The 19,802-nt window shown below is 42.6% G+C and overlaps 2 protein-coding genes across 5 annotated transcripts in view; one reads left to right on the top strand and one right to left on the bottom strand.

The window, feature by feature from the left end:
• ANKRD45 (ankyrin repeat domain 45) overlaps positions 1-8,952 on the bottom strand; it is a 78,624-nt gene extending 69,672 nt beyond the window's left edge. Inside the window, exons 1-2 of one of the 2 annotated variants that reach the window (XM_077452985.1) lie at positions 8,834-8,952; positions 6,537-6,831 (exon numbers count right to left, since the gene is read on the bottom strand). In XM_077452985.1, the coding sequence (XP_077309111.1) occupies positions 6,537-6,819 (283 nt within the window). In that variant the 5' untranslated portion in view covers positions 6,820-6,831; positions 8,834-8,952. The remainder of the gene's footprint in view (positions 1-6,536; positions 6,832-8,833) is intronic. The other variant, XM_077452987.1, reaches the window with a different exon arrangement.
• KLHL20 (kelch like family member 20) overlaps positions 8,947-19,802 on the top strand; it is a 99,454-nt gene continuing 88,598 nt past the window's right edge. The window contains exons 1-2 of one of the 3 annotated variants that reach the window (XM_077452983.1): positions 8,962-9,085; positions 16,490-16,561. The gene's annotated coding sequence lies outside the window, so the exon portion shown is untranslated. Of the gene's footprint in view, positions 9,086-16,489; positions 16,596-19,802 lie in introns of all 3 variants that reach the window. The other 2 variants (XM_077452981.1, XM_077452982.1) reach the window with 2 other exon arrangements.

Raw genomic sequence — 19,802 nt, 5'->3', positions numbered from 1 at the left:
CATGTGTGAGGTGTGTTTTGAACTGGTAACATTTTCTGTTTTGCCTTCCTTATGCTGCAGGTGAATGGGGGGAGAAAGACGGTGATGTTGGCACATGTCTAAGATCTGTTTGCTTCTTTCTCGGAGTCTATATTATGCTGCCATGTTGGCATCACAAAATAAACTTTTTAAAAGGGCTCTGCAGTGCCAAACAGGATTTTTACCATCTGGGTGAAAAGATCCTGGTGTCTGGGAGATTGATATGAATAATGTGAATCGGTGTATCCCCTGAAAGTTCAGCCATTGCCATTAGGCATCTGATTGTACTGTTTGACTGCTGTTTATTTGGTGGTCAGAGCTATTTGGTAAGAGGCTGTGTGTGATAACTGTTGGTAGAGGATCTCTCTGGTTAACTTCACACTCTTGGAGCAGTCCATTCAAGCTGATTTTTGTTTTGTCATCTCTGGTCACCCTAAAGCCCCATATACACGATCAGAAATTCTGCCAGCAATCTGATATGAGCTTTAGGTCAGAATTTCCGACTGTGTGTACGCTCCATCGGACTTTTGCTGGCAGAATTCCAGCCAGCAAAAGATCGAGAGGAGGTTCTCTACTTTTTGGTCGGAAAAAGTTCAGATCGGAAATTCCGATCTTCTGTACAAATTCCGACGTGCAAAATTCCTACGCATGCTCGGAAGCATTGAACTTAATTTTCTCGGCTCGGCGTAGTGTTGTACGTCACCGCGTTCTTGATGGTCGAAAGTTCAGAGAACTTTTGTGTGCCCATGTGTATGCAAGCTAAGCTTGAGCGGAATTCTGTCGGAAAAACCATCCAAGTTTTTTTTCGACGGAAAATCTGCTTGTGTGTACGTGTAAGAGGACTTTTAATTACTTATATAAGATCTCTTAAATGTCTACACATTTTAGACTCACTTTGGTGTGAAGTTTTTTTATTTATTCATATCCGCCTCCAGGACTTCTCCCGAGCCTCGCCCATCCTCTGGAATTCACTACCCCAATCTGTCAGAATGTCTACAAATTTATCCACTTTTAGGCAACCCCTGAAAACTTTCCTTTTCAGAGAAACCTATCCTGCCTTCATCTAACAACTGCACTATATTCTCCATTAGTTCATCCCCCACAGCTATTACCTTTTTGTATAACTTGACCCTCCCTCCTAGATTGTAAGCTCTAACGAGCAGGGCCCTCTGATTCCTCCTGTATTGAATTGTATTGTATTAATGTTGTAAAGCGCTGCGTAAACTGTCGGCGCTATATAAATCCTGAATAATAATAATAATATTTATCCATACAATATTATATTTTGATCATATGTTATGTTATGTTTAGCACTGCACTTATCTACCTGAATTGCTTTTCATTTGTTTCCTGCAAATTGTGTTAGCTGTTCTATTGTTTTTTTGCCCTAAATGCAGGAATTATTTGGTACTTTTTGGATTAAAAAATAATCTGACAGGGATTATGACCCTCCCTTACTTTATCCAAAATAATAATAATAATAATAATAATAATAATAATAATAATAATAATAAAAAAAAGGTTTGCCTTTAGTTCTTCTTTATTACACATTGCTAGTCAGTAGAACACCACTGTGCGCCATGCCATCATACCTAATTTCAGCAGCGGGGGCACTGCAGTTGAAGCTTGTTATTGTTGAAACAGAGTTCAATTAGAATGCCAGTTATTCCGCGTACACACGATCAAACAAGCGGGTGGAAAAGTCCGGCAAACTCAAGTCCGCCGGACAATCCCCCCCCGTGTGTAGCCTCCGGCATACTTTTTTGACCCGAAAGTACGGCGGACTTAGAAAATAGTTTTACACTCCAATCTTCCCGCCGGACTCGCATTTCGGCGGACAATCCGGCCGTGTGTGTGCCAGTCCGCCGTACTTTTGAAACGAACTGACTTTTCCCGCCAGGAGAAAAGTCCGCTCATTTCGAGCGGGTCTCCAGGTAGGCGGGGCCGGCGAAGGATACGTCGCTGGCCCCGCCGCCTGGTATGGACTTAAAGGGGAACCCCAACGCCGGAAAAAATCGGCGTGGGGGTCCCCCCAGGTCCACATCAGACCCTTGTCCGAGCACGCTACCCGGCCGGCCAGGAAAGGGGGGGCGAGCGAGCCGCGCGGCCCCCCCACCCCAAAGCACCTTGTCCCCATGTTGATGAGGACAAGGGCCTCTTCCCGACAACCCTGGCCGTTGGTTGTCGGGGTCTGCGGGCGGGGGGCTTATCGGAATCCGGGAGCCCCCTTTAATAAGAGGGCCCCCGGATACCGGCCCCCCACCCTATGTGAATGAGTATGGGGTACAATGTACCCCTACCCATTCACCTGTAAAATAAAGTACAAAAAAACACAACACACAAGGGTTAAAATAGTTTATTGCACAGCTCCGGGGGTCTTCCGTCTTCGGGGGTCTTCTTGCCAGACTCCTCCGCTATCTTCTTGTAGCTCATTTACTAGCGGAGGAGCCCGGCTTTCTTCCTCGCCGCCGCCCTTCTTCCGACTTCAGGGGTCTTGTCCCCCTCTTCGGTTCTTCTGCCGGGCCACCGCGCCTTCTTCTAGCTCTTTTACAGGCGGTGGCCCGGTCTTCTGCCGCCGCCGCCGCCTTCCGTTCTTCTGTCCTTCTCTTCTTCTTCTTCAGATGTTGCCTCGCCGAGTCCTCCGCTCACAATGACGGGGACCGGGCACGCGGCGACTTATATAGGGACAAGGGGCGGGGTCTTCGGTTGATGTCACATGGGTTGATGTCACATGGGTTAATGTCACATGGCGACAGTCCCAGCATCCTCCGGGACTGTGACATCGTAATGGGGCGGGGTCACCATGTGACATCAACCCATGTGACATCAACCGAAGACCCCGCCCCTTGTCCCTATATAAGTCGCCATGTGCCCGGTCCCCGTCATTGTGAGTGGAGGACTCGGCGAGGCAACACCTGAAGAAGAAGAAGAAGAAGAAGAAGAGAAGGACAGAAGAACGGAAGGCGGTGGCGGCGGCAGAAGACCGGGCCACCGCCTGTAAAAGAGCTAGAAGAAGGCGCGGTGGCCCGGCAGAAGAACCGAAGAGGGGGACAAGACCCCCGAAGTCGGAAGAAGGGCGGTGGCAAGGAAGAAAGCCGGGCTCCTCCGCTAGTAAAAGAGCTACAAGAAGATAGCGGAGGAGTCCGGCGAGAAGACCCCCGAAGACGGAAGACCCCCGGAGCTGTGCAATAAACTATTTTAACCCTTGTGTGTTGTGTTTTTTTTGTACTTTATTTTACAGGTGAATGGGTAGGGGTACATTGTACCCCATACTCATTCACATAGGGTGGGGGGCCGGTATCCGGGGGCCCTCTTATTAAAGGGGTTTCCTGGATTCCGATAAGCCCCCCGCCCGTAGACCCCGACAACCCACGGCCAGGGTTGTCGGGAAGAGGCCCTTGTCCTCATCAACATAGGGACAAGGTGCTTTGGGGTGGGGGGGTGCGGCCCCCCCCTTCCCCAAGGCACCCCCCATGTTGAGGGCACGCGGCCTGGTACGGCTCAAGAGGGGGGGGGGCGCTCGCTCGCCCCCCCTTTCCTGGCCGGCCGGGTAGCGTGCTCGGACAAGGGTCTGATGTGGACCTGGGGGGACCCCCACGCCGATTTTTTTCGGCGTTGGGGTTCCCCTTTAAGTCCATACCAGGCGGCGGGGCCAGCGACGTATCCTTCGCGGGCCCTGCCTACCTAGAGACGCGCTCGAAATGAGCGGACTTTCCTCCGCGTGTGTGGGCGAGTCCGTTCATTTCAAAAGTAGGGCGGATAGTACGGCGGACTTAGTACGCCGTATTAGTCCGCTGAAAAAGTGCCGTGTGTGGGCAAGTAGCCCGTTTGGAAAGTCCGACGGACAGTCTGGCGGGAAGTCCGCCAGACTAAGTACGTCGGACAGACGGCTACGTGTGTACGTGGCTTTAGGTGTACTTTAGCTTGTAGTCTGAAGAGTTCTGAATACAACAAGAATATATTAAGCACTTTAGCACTAAGCAGCGAGAATTGCGGTGAAGAATTTATCCCCAGGCACATAGAATGTGTCAACAGTTGCACCTAGAATCAGCGGTGTTGCCAGATCTGTACCCTGTACAAGTCAATAACTAACTCTGCTGCGGTTCGCATGTAACCAATCATCCGAGATCAAAAACTCTGACTGGTTCAGTACACACTGGGGTTGATTTACTAAAACTGAACAGTGAAAAATCTGTTGCAGCTGTGCATGGTAGCCAATAAGCTTCTAACTTCAGCTTGTTCAATTTAAGTGACATTAAGACTACTTTCACACTGAGGCGCTTTGCAGGCGCTATAGTGCTAAAAATAGCACCTGCAAAATTCCCTGAAAGAGCCGCTCAATTCACTCCAATGTGAAAATCCCGAGGGCTTTCACACTGGAGCAGTGCTTTTGCAGGACAGTAAAAAATGCCCTGCAAGTCGCATCTTTGCAGCGCTATAGGAGTGGTGTATTCACAGCTCCTAAAGCTCCCCTTCCCATTGAAAACAATGGGGCAGCGCCGCAAACCCACCGGCTGCAGGGTTAAAACCGCCCTGCTAGCGGCCGAATAGTGCCTTTTAAAACGTTGGTAAAGCAGTGCTAAAAACAGCGGCGCTTTAACGCCAGCCCGCCCCAGTGCGAAATTAGCCAAAAGCTTAATTTTTTCTATAAAATAACAAACATGGTATACTTATTTGATCTGTGCACTGGTTTTGCCCTAATCCTTTTCTTCTGGGGTCTCTCACCAGCACTTCAGGTTCTTCCTCTTTCCATGGGGGCACATGTGCGTGAAAGCCGCTTTCCATGGGGGCACATGTGCGTGCTCGCTCCCGAGCCGACTTGCCTGTGTCTATTGACACAAAGCGGGTGGCTTGGCCCTGCCCCCCACCCCGTTCATTTGGCTCAGCATTCCAGTGGCTCCTGCTACTATCAATCTGCCCAGGGAGGAGAAAGACAGCGGAGGGAGCTGCTGCTCTTATGCACATTGCTAAATCGGATCGATCTCAGGTAAGTATATGGGGGGATTTTGCAGAAGGTTTTTTACCATAATGCATAGAATGCATCAAGGTGGCTTTAGAACCACTTTAAGCTTTGACAACAACAAAAAAAAAAACTGGAAGATGATCGGTTTCTGTACAGAGCTGCACCAGATTTTGCACTCCCCATTTTTAGTAAATCAATCCCAGAGTGTTTACATCCACAGATGTGGTTATTACACCAGCTGTGCAAGGAACCCGCTACACAGTGCTTACATGAATGATAAGAGTACCTGTGTGCTGGTAGCAGCTCTGTTCCTTGAAATCTTCATTCCCCCACAGCTGTGACCTTCCTGTACTATAGGTGTCAATATGAGTAGCTCCACCTGTCATAGGCACATGTCAAAAGTGCCACTTTGTCCACCCTTTCCAACCTCCTACTCTATTCGTGAAAGCTGTTTTATAATATCCCCCAATGAAAAGCGTTCAATAAATGATGGACAAGCGGAAAAGACTGAAAGGTCCGTCTCCTCCATTCATAGAATGCTTTTGATTGAGGGAACTAACAGTACAGCTTCTATGAATGGAGCAGGGGGTCTGAAAGGGCGGGCATAGTTGGCACATTTGATGAGTGCCGGTGACAGGTGGAGCCACTCATATTAAACCCTGCGACACTGGAGAGTCAGATGTGCAGGGGTATCTGGGGGCAGAGGAATGAAGATTCCAAGGAACAGAGCAATCAACAGCTCATAGGACTCTTGTCATTCATGTATGTATTGTACCTGGTACTGATTTAAAAAAATAAAATAAATTGCTAAACTCCAGCTTTAAAGTGGAGTAAACTCCCATGTATGATGTTTACCGATAGGTAAGCCTATAATAAGGCTTACCTATAGGTACAGTAAATATCTCCTAAATGTGCACTGTTTAGGAGATATTTTACTTTAGATGCAGCTGGTGATGTCACCGGTGCACATGCGCTCTGAAGGTACAGACATACCTGTGCTGTTCCTTTTGAACCATGCCGTAAACAGCGACTCTGGTGCGCATGAGGGACCGACCCTTCCCTCAGCTCTCGGGTCCCGGCACCGCCATTCCAACTAAGGGAAACAGGCAGTGGAGCCTTGCGGCTTCACTGTCTGTTTCCTACTGCGCGCATCACGCAGTGCTTTGTGAATGGGGCGCGCTGTGTTCTGGGACACACAGTTCCCAGAACGCACAGTGCCCCATTACCCAGAAGATGATGCGCGGAGGAGAGAAGACCGAAGATCACAGCGGAGTAGGAAGAGGCAGATTAGGACGATCTGCCTAGCAACAGGCATTTCTGGTAAGTTTAAAAAAAAAATCACTTTTTTTTTCAGATTTTTTGCAACATTTTTTGTTTTTGTACTTTTGTTTTTCAGGGTGGCCCTCCACTTTAAACTGCCTGGGGCTCAATTTTTTTTTAATGTGGTTTACTACTGCTTTAACTTGTGTCTAAAACCATTTAATGTACCTTAAAAGTCTAAAAAAGTCAAGACTAAGATGTATATATGTTCAAATAAAGGAAACAAATACTGTACCTCGAGTTGTTTGTTGATTAATATTTGCTCCATACTTTACTAAAGCTTTTACAATCTCAGTACGACCAAGAATACAGGCTAAAAACAGAGGGCTTCTCCCTAGATCATCTTCCTCCAGGAGCAGTTTGCTGCCTTGCTCATGATGAACCTCAGCTAGATCTTCGAATATGGACTGGAGGCCTTCGATGTTCCCTTCCAAAGTGTACAGAAGTACTGGATTCTCTGTAAAAGCAGGTTTTGATGTTTCCATCCTCAGTCCTTCAGTATCTCTGGTGAATGTCATAGAGACCTTTCACTAATGGAAGAGATATTAGATATTGTCATAATAAAACAATTTACAAAACTTATTTTGATAATTAGGTGTTCTTTAACCACTTCAATTACAGACACTATCACCCCCTTCCTGCCCAGGCCAATTTCCGGCTTTCAGCGCTGTCATACTTTAAATCAGTTAATCCAAACTAACAATTAGTCTCCAAACTATGGCCCTCCAGTTGTTCAGGAACTACAATTCCCATCGTGCCTAGTCATGTCTGTGAATGTCAGAGTTTTACAATGTCTCATGGGACGTGTAGTTCCACAACAGTTAGAGAGCCGTAGTTTGGAGATCCCTGCTTTAAATGATAATTGCATGGTTATGCAACACTGTACCAATATAAAAAAAATTATTTTATTTTTATCATTTTCTTCACACAAATAGAGGTTTATTTGTTGGTATTTAATTAACTTTTTTTTTTTTTTGCTTATTTTTGCTAAATAAATGAAAAAACACCAAACATTTTGAAAAAACAAAAAATACTTTTTTATTTGTTTCTTGTTTCTGTTATAAAATATTGCAAATAAATAATCTTTCTTCATAAATTTAGGCCAAAATATATTCTGCTACATTTCTTTGATGACAACAATCCAAATCATTGTATATTATTTAGTCTGTGTGAAAGTATAAATTATAGAGTCCACAAACTATGGTGTATATATATTTGAAAATTGATCACTCCTAATGTACCGATGGCCTCTCTCATTTCGTGAGGCCCTGAAATATCAGGACAGTACAAATACCCTCCAAATGACCCCTTTTTTGGAAAGTAGACATTCCAAGGTATTTAGTAAGGCCTCTTTCACACAGACTGTCCATTCAGGTCCACCTGTCAGTTTCTGTCAGACTCTACGGTCCGTCCTCATCCGATTCCCCCATAGGGGAGAGCAGCGCTCTAACAGGTCTGTCCCTGCACAGTGTGCAGAGACGGACCTGCCATCTGCCTGCTCAGCGGGGATCGACGGAGCGATCCCCCGCTGAGCAGAGCGGGCTCCGTACACGGACACATCCGTGTAAAGGAGCCCTAAGAGGCATGGAGACTTTTTCAAAGTTGTAATTTTTTATCACTTTTTTTGGAAAATTAAGACATTTGTTTTTTTGTTTTGTTTTTTCCACCTTTTTTTATTACTTTTATTTTCTTTTTTTAACCATTTTTTTTCACATACTGTGACCAGAGCAATACAGTGTTACCATTGTAGCACTGTATTACTCTGGGTAGGTGATCATTCTTTTTTTTTGTTTTACACACTATGATTGTTTATTATAATAATAATAAACTTTATTTTATATAGTGCCTTTAACCACATGACGACCGGGCCATAGCCGAAAGACACTACAGTACGGTTGGCTTATTCTGGGTGGATGTCCGTGGGACGTCCTCCCAGAATAGCGCTCCTGCGTGCCCCCTGGTGTGCGCACCCAGGAACATCCGTGACCGCCGGATCATGGTAAATGGCTACTGATAGCGATCATGTTTATCACGTGATCGCTCCGTCAGAAAATTTGGGCTAACTTTACTGTTAATTTTTTTTATAAATTCATGAAAGTGCCCCTTTTCCCAAAAAGTTACATTTAAAACACCTCCGCACAAATACAGTGTGACATAAAGTATTGCAACAATTGCCATTTTATTTTCTAGAGCCCCCAAACATTTATATTATATATATATATATATATATATATATATATATATATATATATATATATATATATATATATATATATATAATGTTTGGGGGCTCTAAGTAATTTTCTAGCAAAAAATACGGATTTTAACTTGTAAACACCAAATGTCAGAAATAGGCTTAGACATGAAAGGGCACACAGCACACTCCATCCTCTTTATACACACAGCACACCCCATCCTCCCCATACAAACAGCACACTCCATCCTCCCCATACACACAGCACACCCCATCCTCCCCATACACACAGCACACTATATTTCTATACACACGGAGCACACCCCCCATCCTGGCACCTTTTGACTTCTTTTAACCTGCCTCGTCCTTCAGCACAGTGAATGGAGAAGAGCCCGGGAGACGCGTTGCCATGGTAGCATTCTCAGCCGGAAGTGCGTTCCAAGCCTCGCTATGGAACCGGCTGTAGGACGTTCTCTCCGGTGACACAGCTGCTGCTCCATCAGGGGAGAGGAACACTGAGGAGGCGGACTACTTCCGCTTCCCAAAGAAGACAGAAGAGCTCCTGTGTCCGGTACTGAGGGGGGAGACAGGTGAGGAGAGGAGCTCAGTATGGTGGGGAAGCGTGGCTCATTCCTGTGTGAGGAGTAGGCAGTGTAGAGATTGTTACTGTGTATCCGGGGGAGGGGAGGGTGTGACTGGTGGTGTGGGGGAGCACACAACTTTCTGTGGGGGGCTCTGAAGACTCTCCGTGACATTCCCCTGTCTGTGCAGACCATGTAGGGGGAGGGGGGCTCATACACACGGGTGGGGATGCTCTGTGTTCACATCCATAATGCAGCACAGTGGAGAAGACTTCTGCCTTGCTTCCAATCCCAATTTAGACCCCATGGCCTCTTTGTCAGGGGCCTGGCTGCTGACTGGTAATCCATAGAGGATGGTGCTTTTAGCAGCAGCTGGTCCATGGTGAACCTGCCATCAGGAGGGTGTATGGCACCTCCCATAGGCCTGTTTATAGAGATTTTACACTGGAATTATACTACAATCATGCCCATTGGCTGCAGTTGCAGCACAGCCCCATTCACCTGTGCAGGTTTCAGTGAAAGGTGTGTCACCTGCCATATAAAACATGCCCATTTTTTCTCTCCCCTGCACTGTGGCAATACAGCAGGCAAAATAATAATTGAGCATGTCATCTTTTTTTCTAGGTAGATATATTTCTAAAGGTGCTATTGACGTGAAATTGTCACCACATGTCAGTAGCAATCCATACATAAAAAATGTACCTGCACCCCCCTCCCCCCTGAAAGGTGCCAATTGTTGCGCCGGAGGGGGGGAGGGTTCCAATGAGCGGAAGCTCCACCTTAGGGTGGACCTCCGCTTTAATAGCTGGTTCAGTCTCAGCTGATGGCCTATACAAATTTGGTCTCATTGCCAAAGTGTCACAAGAAACATCTCTTGTTGGGTAAAAGCAAAGAGCTCTTTCGAGACCTTTGCAACCTTATTGTTGCAAAACATACTGAGGGCATTAGTTACAGAATGATGGCATTCTGTAGAAGAATTTCTAAACTTCTGAATGTTCCAGAATCCAGTGAGTGCTGTTGGGACAATGATCCGGAAGTGGAAAGAACATAATTTCACCAAAAACTGGCCTTGACCAAGTGCTCCTCACAAGATTCCCGACAGAGTAGTGAAAATAACAGAAGAGCACATGTGAAGAGCTTCAGAAAGACCTGGAATTAGCAGACACTATTGTTTCAAAGAAAACAAACAAGTAATGCACTCAACTGCCATGGCCTGTATGCACGCTCGCCACACAAGACTCCATTGCTGAAGCTCATTTAAAGTTTGCTGCACAACATTTAGACAAGCCTGTGAAATACTGGGAGGATATAAGGGTCGATTCACTAATGTTTAACACATGTGATAAGGGTTTCATGTTACTCATTCGCATAAATTGCATGCAGTAAATGAAAGTACAATTCACAATTTTTTTTTTTTGTAGTAAACAAAAAAACAAAACAAAAAAAACTTGTCTGTAAAATCGCAAAAAATCTTGCAGTAATCTGTCCAATTCACAAACTAAACTGGAATTAAAAAAAGGTGCGATATTTACCACCATCCTCTTGGTGGCAGTAACCAGTGTGGTACCAGAAACAGGGACCTATTCAAACCCTCAGTAAGAGGCATTCCACCCACAGAACACCTACAGGAAGGGGTGCAATACTACCATCAGACAGGGGTCTAATTCCACCCAAAGAAAGTTGACACTATTCCACCAGTAGTGTACACACAAAAATGTGGCTGTATACATCATGAGTACACAAGTATTGATTTAATGATAAATGGCCCTGCCATCATCCCTTTGATGCAGTGAAGTTGTCTTGTCCCCTTAGCAGAAAAACAACCCCAAAGCATAATATTTCCACCTCCATGTTTGATGGTGTTCTTGGGATCATAGGCAGCATTCCTCCTACTCCGAACAGGGCGAGTTGAGTTGATGCCAAAGAGCTCGATTTTGGTCTTCAGCTGACCACAAAACTTTCACCCTGTTCTCCTCTGAATCATTAGCAAACTTCAGATGGGCCTGTACATGTGCTTTCTTGAGCGGGGGGACCTTGCGGGCGCTGCAGGATTTCAGTCCTTCTCGACGTAGTGTGTTACCAATTGTTTTCTTAGTGACTATGGTCCCAGCTGCCTTCAGATCATTAACAAGATTCTCCCGTGTAGTTCTCGGCTGATTCCTCACTGTTCTCATAATCTGTGAAACTCCATGAGGTGATATCTTGCATGGAGCCCCAGACTGAGGGAGATTGACAGTTATTTTTTTGTTTCTTCCATTTGTGAATAATCGCACCAACTGTTGTTACATCTCACCAAGCTACTTGGTGATGGTCTTGTAGCCCATTCCAGTCTTGTGTAGGTCTACAATCTTGGGCAGCTCTTTGGTCTTGGCCATAGCGGAGAGATTGGAATCTGATTGCTTCTGAGGACAGGTATCTTCTATACAGGTAACAAGCTGAGATTAGCAGCACTCCCTTTAACCACTTCAATACCGGGCATTTTCACCCCCTTCCTGCCCAGGCCAATTTTCAGCTTTCAGCACTGTAACATTTTGAATGACAATTGCGTGGTCATGCAACACTGTATCCAAATGAAGTGTATATCATTTTTGTCCCCACAAATAAAGCTTTCTTTTGGTGGTATTTTATCATCTCTGCGGTTTTTATTTTTTGCGCTATAAACAAAAAAAAAAAGACAATTTTGAAAAAAAAGCATTTTTTTTTTTTTTTTTTTTTACTTTTTGCTAAATATCCCAATTTAAAAACAAAAATTATTTTTTTTTCCTCAGCTTAGGCTCATATGTATTCTACATATTTGTGGTAAAAAAAATTGCAATAAGCGTATAGTGATTGGTTTGCGCAAAAGTTATAGCGCCTACAAAATAGGTTATTGATTTATGGCATTTATATTATTATTATTTTTTTTTTTTACTAGTAATAGCGGCAATCTCCGATTAATTTTTTATTTATATTTTATTTTTTTATATTATATCATGACTGTGACATTGCGGTGGACAGATTGGACACTTTTGACGCTATTTTGGGACCAGTGACATTTTATACAGTGATCAGTGCTATAAATATGCACTGATTACTGTGTAAATGTCACTGGCAGGGAAGGAGTTAACATTAGGGGGATAAGGGGTTAAATGTGTTACCTAGGGAGTGATATCATGGCTGCTGGGGCATGCATAGTGGGTCCTCAGTGACACGGCGGGCGAGAGCGCCCCCCATACCGCCGGGAAGCTGAGGACTTCTTATGACTATAGCTGGTTAATGAAGTGTTTAAGAGTGCTCCTAATCTCAGCTCGTTACCTGTGTAGAAGACACTTGGCAGCCAGAAATCTTGCTGATTGATAGGGGATCAAATATTTATTTCACTCATTAAAATGCACATCTATAACTTTTTATTTTTTTAATGCGTTTTTTCTGTTCTGTCTCTCATTGTTAAAATCTACCATTAAAATTATAGACTAATCATCTTTGTCAGTGGGCAAATGCACAAAATCAGCTGGGGATCAAATACATTTTTGCCCCCTCACTGCACACCATTACAACAAGTTAAACTTGGATAGGAACATGAAAAATAAATAAAAAATGGTAAAAAAAAAAAAAAAAAAAAAAAAAAATATATATATATATTCCGTTTTTTTCCTTTTTAGTTTCCACAATATAAACATAGGCAGCAGCACAGAATTGGGCCAAAAACATAGAAAAGAGCACTTTCAATAACTCTAGTAGTAGGCCATACATTTAAAAAAAAAAAACAACACATTTGTATGAATGTATGGCATGATGCATTTAGTAAAGTAGCTTGGATTACCAAGCATCAGGAGACAAAAATTTGAGAAGGTAATTCAAATTTCAATGCCTTCAAATACAGAGTACTGTAAAAAATGTTAGATTAACAAGTAGTCTTTTTCAAAAGAAAAATAACAAACCCATTTAAGTAAAATATTACAAGGAACTTGTCTTAAACAACCCATAACCACTGACAAGTGCGATAAATGACCTCATGAGATAATGCAGTAGTTACCGAACAGTCGCAAAAATACTACATTCGTTATTTAACACTAAATTCTTTTAAATGAATTTAACTTTCACAACTTATTTACCGCATGTGTTATTTTATTGCATTTTATTTGCCGTTATTTAACTCTTAGAGCCCTTTCACACCACACCGCCCATAGTGTGGGCGGTAAAAACCCGCTAAAAAGTTTTACCACAGGATTTTCGGCGCATTTCGGCCGCTTTTACCCCTGCTAGCAGCCGAGAAAGGGTTAAAACCGGCGGCAATACGGCGCAATAGCTGCATTTTGCCGGCGGTATTACAGCGCTGCCCTATTGATTTCAATGGGGAGGAGTGGTAAACACGCCGCTCCAAAGAAGCTGCTGGCAGGACTTTTCCCTGACATCCTGCCAGCGCACCTCTGTAGTGTGAAAGCCCTCGGGGCTTTCACACTACAGTCAATGGTGCAGCTTTTTTAGGGCGGATTTGCAGGCGCTATTTCTAACGCTATAGCGCCTGTAAAACGCCCTGGTGTGAAAGGGGTCTTAGTGAAATGGGCCCATAGTCTGGTCAGATGAGACCAAAATTTAACTCTTTTGGATGCCATAATACACTTCATGTTTGGAGGTCAAATGGCACTGCACATCACCCCAAAAGTTTGAAATTGGCGGGCTGTATTTCAGCATACAGTAATGATAGACTTCATATCATTGAAGGAAGGATGAATGGAAAAATGTACCAAGACATTCTTAATAAAAAAAAGATCTGGTGCCAACTACCAGGATGATGGAGATGAAACGAGGGTGGACATTTCAACAAGACAATAATCCCAACACACAATGCCAAGGAAACTCAGTTGGTTTCAAAGAGAGAAAATAAAGCTGCTAGAATGGCCCAGCCAATCACCTGACTTGAATCCATTAGAAAATCTTTGGAAAGAACTTCATAGAGTTCATAGAAGAGCTCATAAAAGAGGCTTACAGAACTTTCAAGATTTGGAGACTGTGTGGAAGAATGGGCCAAAATCACACCTGAGCGATGCATGCGACTAGTTTCTCCATACAGGAGGCATCTTGAAGGTGTCATTACCAACAAAGGATTTTGTACGAAGTATGAAATACATTTCAATTAGTATGTTCAATACGCTTTCCCTGTGTCATTCCATTTTATTACATGTAACTTCATTTCTGAACTTATTTGTTTTGGTTTCTTTGTATGGATTGTGACTGACCATGTATTGAAAATGAAAAATATTTACCTAGAAAAATGGTGACGTGTTCAATGCTTATTTTTCCCACTCTATGTATGGGGCTGTCCGCCGGCCGCTGCCTGGTTTTGATAGATGACAAGTCAAAATTACACTTAAGGTCCCTTTTTACACGGGCGCCTCCGTGAAGCAGGATCTGCTTGCTCAGTGGAGGAATCTCTCTGCTGAGCAGACAGATGATAGGTCCTTGTCTGCTCCGCTATACAGAGCGAACCCAGCCCCGCTGTTCTCTATAGGGCAATTGGGTGAAACCGGTCCGCCTGTCTGTTTCCATCCGGTCCACCAGATGGATTGGGAATATGTCTCCTATCCGTCTGTTTTTGGCAGACAGAACCGTATGTCAGCAGACATCCACTGCTTCATAGAAAAGACTAGAAGGTCTGATCAGGTCAACCTGAAAAACTGATAGGTGGACCTTATCGGATTGCCTCTGTGAAAGGGACCGAACTGCCTGTTTTTGCCTTCTGACAGTGCCTATGTGAAAGGGGTCTATCTGCATGGCATTTGCATTGTTCTCACCATGCTTGTGTGGATTTCCAACCAATCTGATCCCTTAAAGAAGAACTTCACTCCAGTTTTTATCGGTTCAAGGAACAGCAGCACATTATGACTGCTCCTGCAGCCTCCTCGTGGTGCCCCAATGAACTGAAAGTGGCAGACGCAAATACAAATTCTATACTTGTAGGCACTTTTATCTTCTGCCCTTGTGTGGCTTATTTACATCCACAAGTATAAAAGAAAAGTAATGATATTGCCCAAAACTGGATTTAAAAGGTTTCCCTATTCCTTACATGTCCATTTACACCCACCGTTCTGATCGGTGCACCTGATTATAATGTCAATGTGAAAGGGGCCTTACTGGTTTATGTACTTTTTAAGACCCTCACCTGAAACAAGCATGCATATCTGGAATGTTGAACTCCTAATCAACTTAATCTCTCTGAGTCAAAGCTTTAGATCAGCCTTTCTCAAACAGGGCTCCTTCTGAGGTTGCTAGGAGTGCCCTGAGCAATGAGCAGCCCAGGTAGGTCAGGCAGTGCTTACAGAGGTAAATAGAAAGTTTCCTACCTGATATATTTAAAGGATAATTTTATAACATGTTATACCCCCCACCTCCCCTGGTTCCCCAGTTGTGACAGAGTGTGGGGGATCTTCTCCCCGCACTTGATGTTACAATTTACTAAAAACGTGGCTGTGTGGCTTGTAGTTCTCAATGAACTACTTTACCGGGTGCTGTTGAGCTCTCTAGGCAGTTCATTGTCTCTTCCTATAATTGTGTAACTGCCTGCCCACCTGAGGTATGAGCAGACCGCTTACATAGAGAGTCTACAGGAGTTCTGTGTTACACCCCTGGTGATCGCTGGTGCAATGCTTTGCAGGCTCCTAGTAAAACAAACGAAAAAAAAAATTTTTTTTTTTTTTACCTGCAAAAACATTTAATTATTGTTTTTTTTTTTTTTTTTAAATGTAAACTATATATATATTATATATATATATATATATATATATATTTTTTTTTTTTTTAAACCAAGGCCTTAAAAAAAAAAAAAAAAAAAAAAAAAAAAAAAACTTCTGTCATAGAAGAATTCCGTAGGCTACCTTTGCTGGCCTCTCTGAGAATTTTTGTTTATTGGCTCTCTGCCTGATTCTTAGCTTGAATGCCTTCCAAAGAAGCCTGGCACTTGTATAGCTGGTAGTACTGCTTTACCTGAAGATTGGGCCAATGCAGCTGCTTTGCCTGAAGATGCTGGAACTGCCCTGCCAGCTAGTTGGGCTAATGGTGCTGCTTCTATGGCTTATCTATCACTGTAGCTGTTGCTAAACGTTTATTTGTGTTTTAATATTAGTTCAGTGGGCTGTGTGTAAGATTTGTGAAAATAATTATCACCTTGAGTTTTTTGAGCTATTCAAAGCTAAACAAGTAATCTAGCCTAAAGTAAACTGGGGAAAGGTTTACTGTAAGGTTTGCTCAAATATTTGCTTAGAAACGTTTCTTATAGCATGCATTTTTAAAGGACACTTCTCAATTAAGCACGGAGGCTGCCATTGCTGACCTTTCTTTCTGCACATGCCAATTGCCTGCCTGTCGTCCTGACCTGGAAAGAGTATGTAGATAAGATTTGTTGTTTTATTTTCCTAATTTGCATTCTTGTTCTAGGACAGTGACTCAGAAAATATTGAAGCCTATACAGTATTAACAGTCAACTAGAATTTTCAGAAGGCCAGAACTGTATGTATGAAAACTGTACTGTCCAAAAAAAATGGTACATATACTTTTTTTTTTTTTTCTGTTTGTTGTACTGCCTTATGAAAACACTTATTTATGAGATCCAATTCCTATTCACTGCTTTTGAAGAAAATTCGGTGTGTCCAAGATCTTATTAGATACTTAACACTTCTAAAAGCATATAAACACAGTAAAATCTCTGCTTTAACCCCTTTACGACCACCTAACATAAATATGCAGCATCCTGGATGTGTGATTCAAAGTGGAAGTCCATTCAAAAACTAAAATCCCTGCATTTATAGCCACCAACATTCTAACACTATGTTCTCTTGCCCTTTAAAAGAAAAAAAAAAATCAGTAAACATACCTTTTTCTACAGGCGATCCGACCCAATCTCCAGCGGCGGAAGCTCTGATCCCACGCCGAGCTGCCAGCCGTGGCTTTGCTGTGTGGGCAAGTGCAGAGGACACGTCCGTCAATGGAAGCCCCATATTAACTTTATGGGTGATGTCACTTCCCATTCATTTCACAGCCGTTGTCGGACTTCTACTTGGCAGAGCTTCCGCTGCTGGAGATCAGGTTGGATCGCCTGCAAAAAAGGTATGTATACTGATTTTTTTTAAATTTATTTTCTTTTTTTTTTCAGGGCTAGAGAGGTTAGTGTTAGAATGTTGGTGGCTATAGATGCAGGGGTTTTAGTTTTCGCATGGACTTCCACTTTAAACCTGGTGCTGCATATGTGTTCCTATGTTTGTGCTGGGAATTTGCTTCCAGAACTGAAACCAGGCTGTCCATGACAGCCCCGGGTCTCCTATGAACAGTTGGGTCCCAGAGAAACAGGATCATCATCACTGTGATAATCTTTGTTTGGCTATCATAATGATCGATTATTCTGCAGCCGGTGCCTGTGTTCTCTCTTCTGTGAAGAGGAGAGGCAACCAACTTCTCTGCTAGGGAGGAGAATGAGATACAACGCATCTATTCCTCCCACCTGCAGAGGTCTGCGCACACAAAACAATACTGCTAACCACTTGAACTCTGGAAGATTTACCCCCCCCCCCCCCTTCATGACCAGGACATTTTTTTGTGATACGGCATTGTTACTTTAAGACCCCTTTCACACGGAGGCGTTTTTCAAGTGCTTTTGGGCTAAAAAAAGCACCTGAAAATGGTTCCCCTGCAGTATCAGTGTGAAAGCCAGAGTGCTTTCACACTGAGGCGATGCGCTGGCAGGACATTGAAAAAAAAACTCCTGCAAGCAGAATCTTTGGAGCGGTGAAAGAGCGGTGTGTACACCGCTCCTAAAACGCCTCTACCCATTGAAATGAATGGGCAGCGCCAGTTTTGCGGGTCATTTTTAACCCTTTTTAGGCTGTTAGCGAGGGTTAATAGCTCCCCGCTAGCAGCCAAAAACCTCCGCAAAGACTACGGTAAAGCACTAAAAATAGCGACACTTTACCACGATGTCCCATTGTGAAAGCAGCCTTACTGTTGCACGGTGGTGCTACACTGTACCCAAATAAAATATATATATATGTCCTTTTTTCATGAATTTAGGCAAATATGTATTCTGCTTAGGGCTGAAACAACTAATCGATTATGAAATTAATCAATTACTATTTTCATGATCGATTAATCGGCCAGTAACCTAATGGGTTTAAAAAAAATATATAAGATGAGCCCTTTATACTACAAAAAGAGGGCAAATAATCACTACTGTAAATATTACTTTCACAGTTCTACAGTAAAAAAATGAACCCCCTTACAGTAGTGATCATCTGCTTTTTTTTTTTTTTGTACTATAAAGAGCTAATTTTAGTTTTTTTTTTTTTAACCCCCCGTTATGTTACTAAACATTTTAGACCTAGTTCACATCTGTGTTTTTTGCAGAAACGCACTGCAGTTTTTTTTTTGTTTTTTGTTTTTTTTTGTTTTGCATTTTTGTGCTTTTTTTGGTTCAATATACTTCAATAGAGAAGCATGTAATGTGTTTTTGCAGCAATTTGTGTTTTTTATTCTGCCCAACAACAAACTGGGCAAAAAAATATGCAAAATCACGCGTGCAAAAATCAAAATGCATAGTAAAAAGCACAGCAGAAACAGATGAAAACACAAACTGCATAGGTGTGTACCGAGCCTTATGCTGGCCACAAGACGAGAATATTGAGACGAAAAATCTTTGTACAGTCGCTGAATGAAAGAATGTTTGAAATTATCTTGTTTTTAACATTCTGTTTTTAAAATGAATGTAATTTCTAAATGAAAACCACATACATCGTCTGAAAATTTCTTTGACGAAGCAGTTTTCTATTTCCAAATTTGCCCATCACTGTGGTTGAAAATGAACATCAATTAGACCCCACTAACGATTAAAAAAAGAGCGAACGCTCTTAAAAAGTTTATATATATATATATATATATATATATATATATATATATATATATATATATATATATATATATATATATATATATATATATATATATATATATATATATAAACTTTTTTTTTTTTTTTTTTTTTTTTAAGGAAGACTGTTTTTAATGATAAAAATTTGATCTCTGAGTATATTTACCAGATTCCCCCTCTAATATTATATACAGTATATCTCTTCTAATAGTATATGCAGTGTATCTCCTCTAATAGTATATACAGTATATCTCTTCTGCCTGTTATTCTCAGATTAGAAAGTTTTGCTCCCTAACCATATAGTTGGTTATTTATATTTACCACTGCATAGAAACATTTAAGAATAAAGTAGCTTTTTATTTTTTATTTTTTTAAAGGTTATTAACCGATTTAATCGAAACAATAATCGGCCAACTAATAGATTATGAAAATAATTGTTGGTTGCAGCCCTAAACTTCTGCTACATATTTTTGGGAAGAAAAAATCCCAATAAGTATAGATTGGTTTACGCAAAAGTTATTGCGTCTACAAACTATAGGATATTTTTATTTGTTTTATTTTACTAGTATTGGCATCGATCAGTGACTTAGACCCCATTCACACCTGAGCGTTTTGTAGCTTGACGCCTGAAGCTAAAAAACGCTGGAGGGGAAAAAATCCATTATTCTCAATGGAGATGGTTCACATCTCCACTCCAAGTTACCTGAAGCCCTACGCCTGAAGCTCAAACAAGTTCCGGACCCTTTTTTGTTGCGCGAATCGGGCTGATTTGGGCGTTTTTTCTTCTTTTAACATTGGTGACCTTTTGCCCTGCACAAATTCGCGGCGAATCGC

The sequence above is a fragment of the Lithobates pipiens genome, unplaced genomic scaffold, assembly GCF_037356315.1.
Source record: "Lithobates pipiens isolate NorthernLeopardFrog02 unplaced genomic scaffold, aLitPip1_a1.2 Scaffold_23, whole genome shotgun sequence".
Taxonomy (NCBI): Eukaryota; Metazoa; Chordata; class Amphibia; order Anura; family Ranidae; genus Lithobates; species Lithobates pipiens.
Note: the sequence above shows the minus strand (reverse complement) of the source record. Positions and strands in the feature narration are given on the sequence as shown.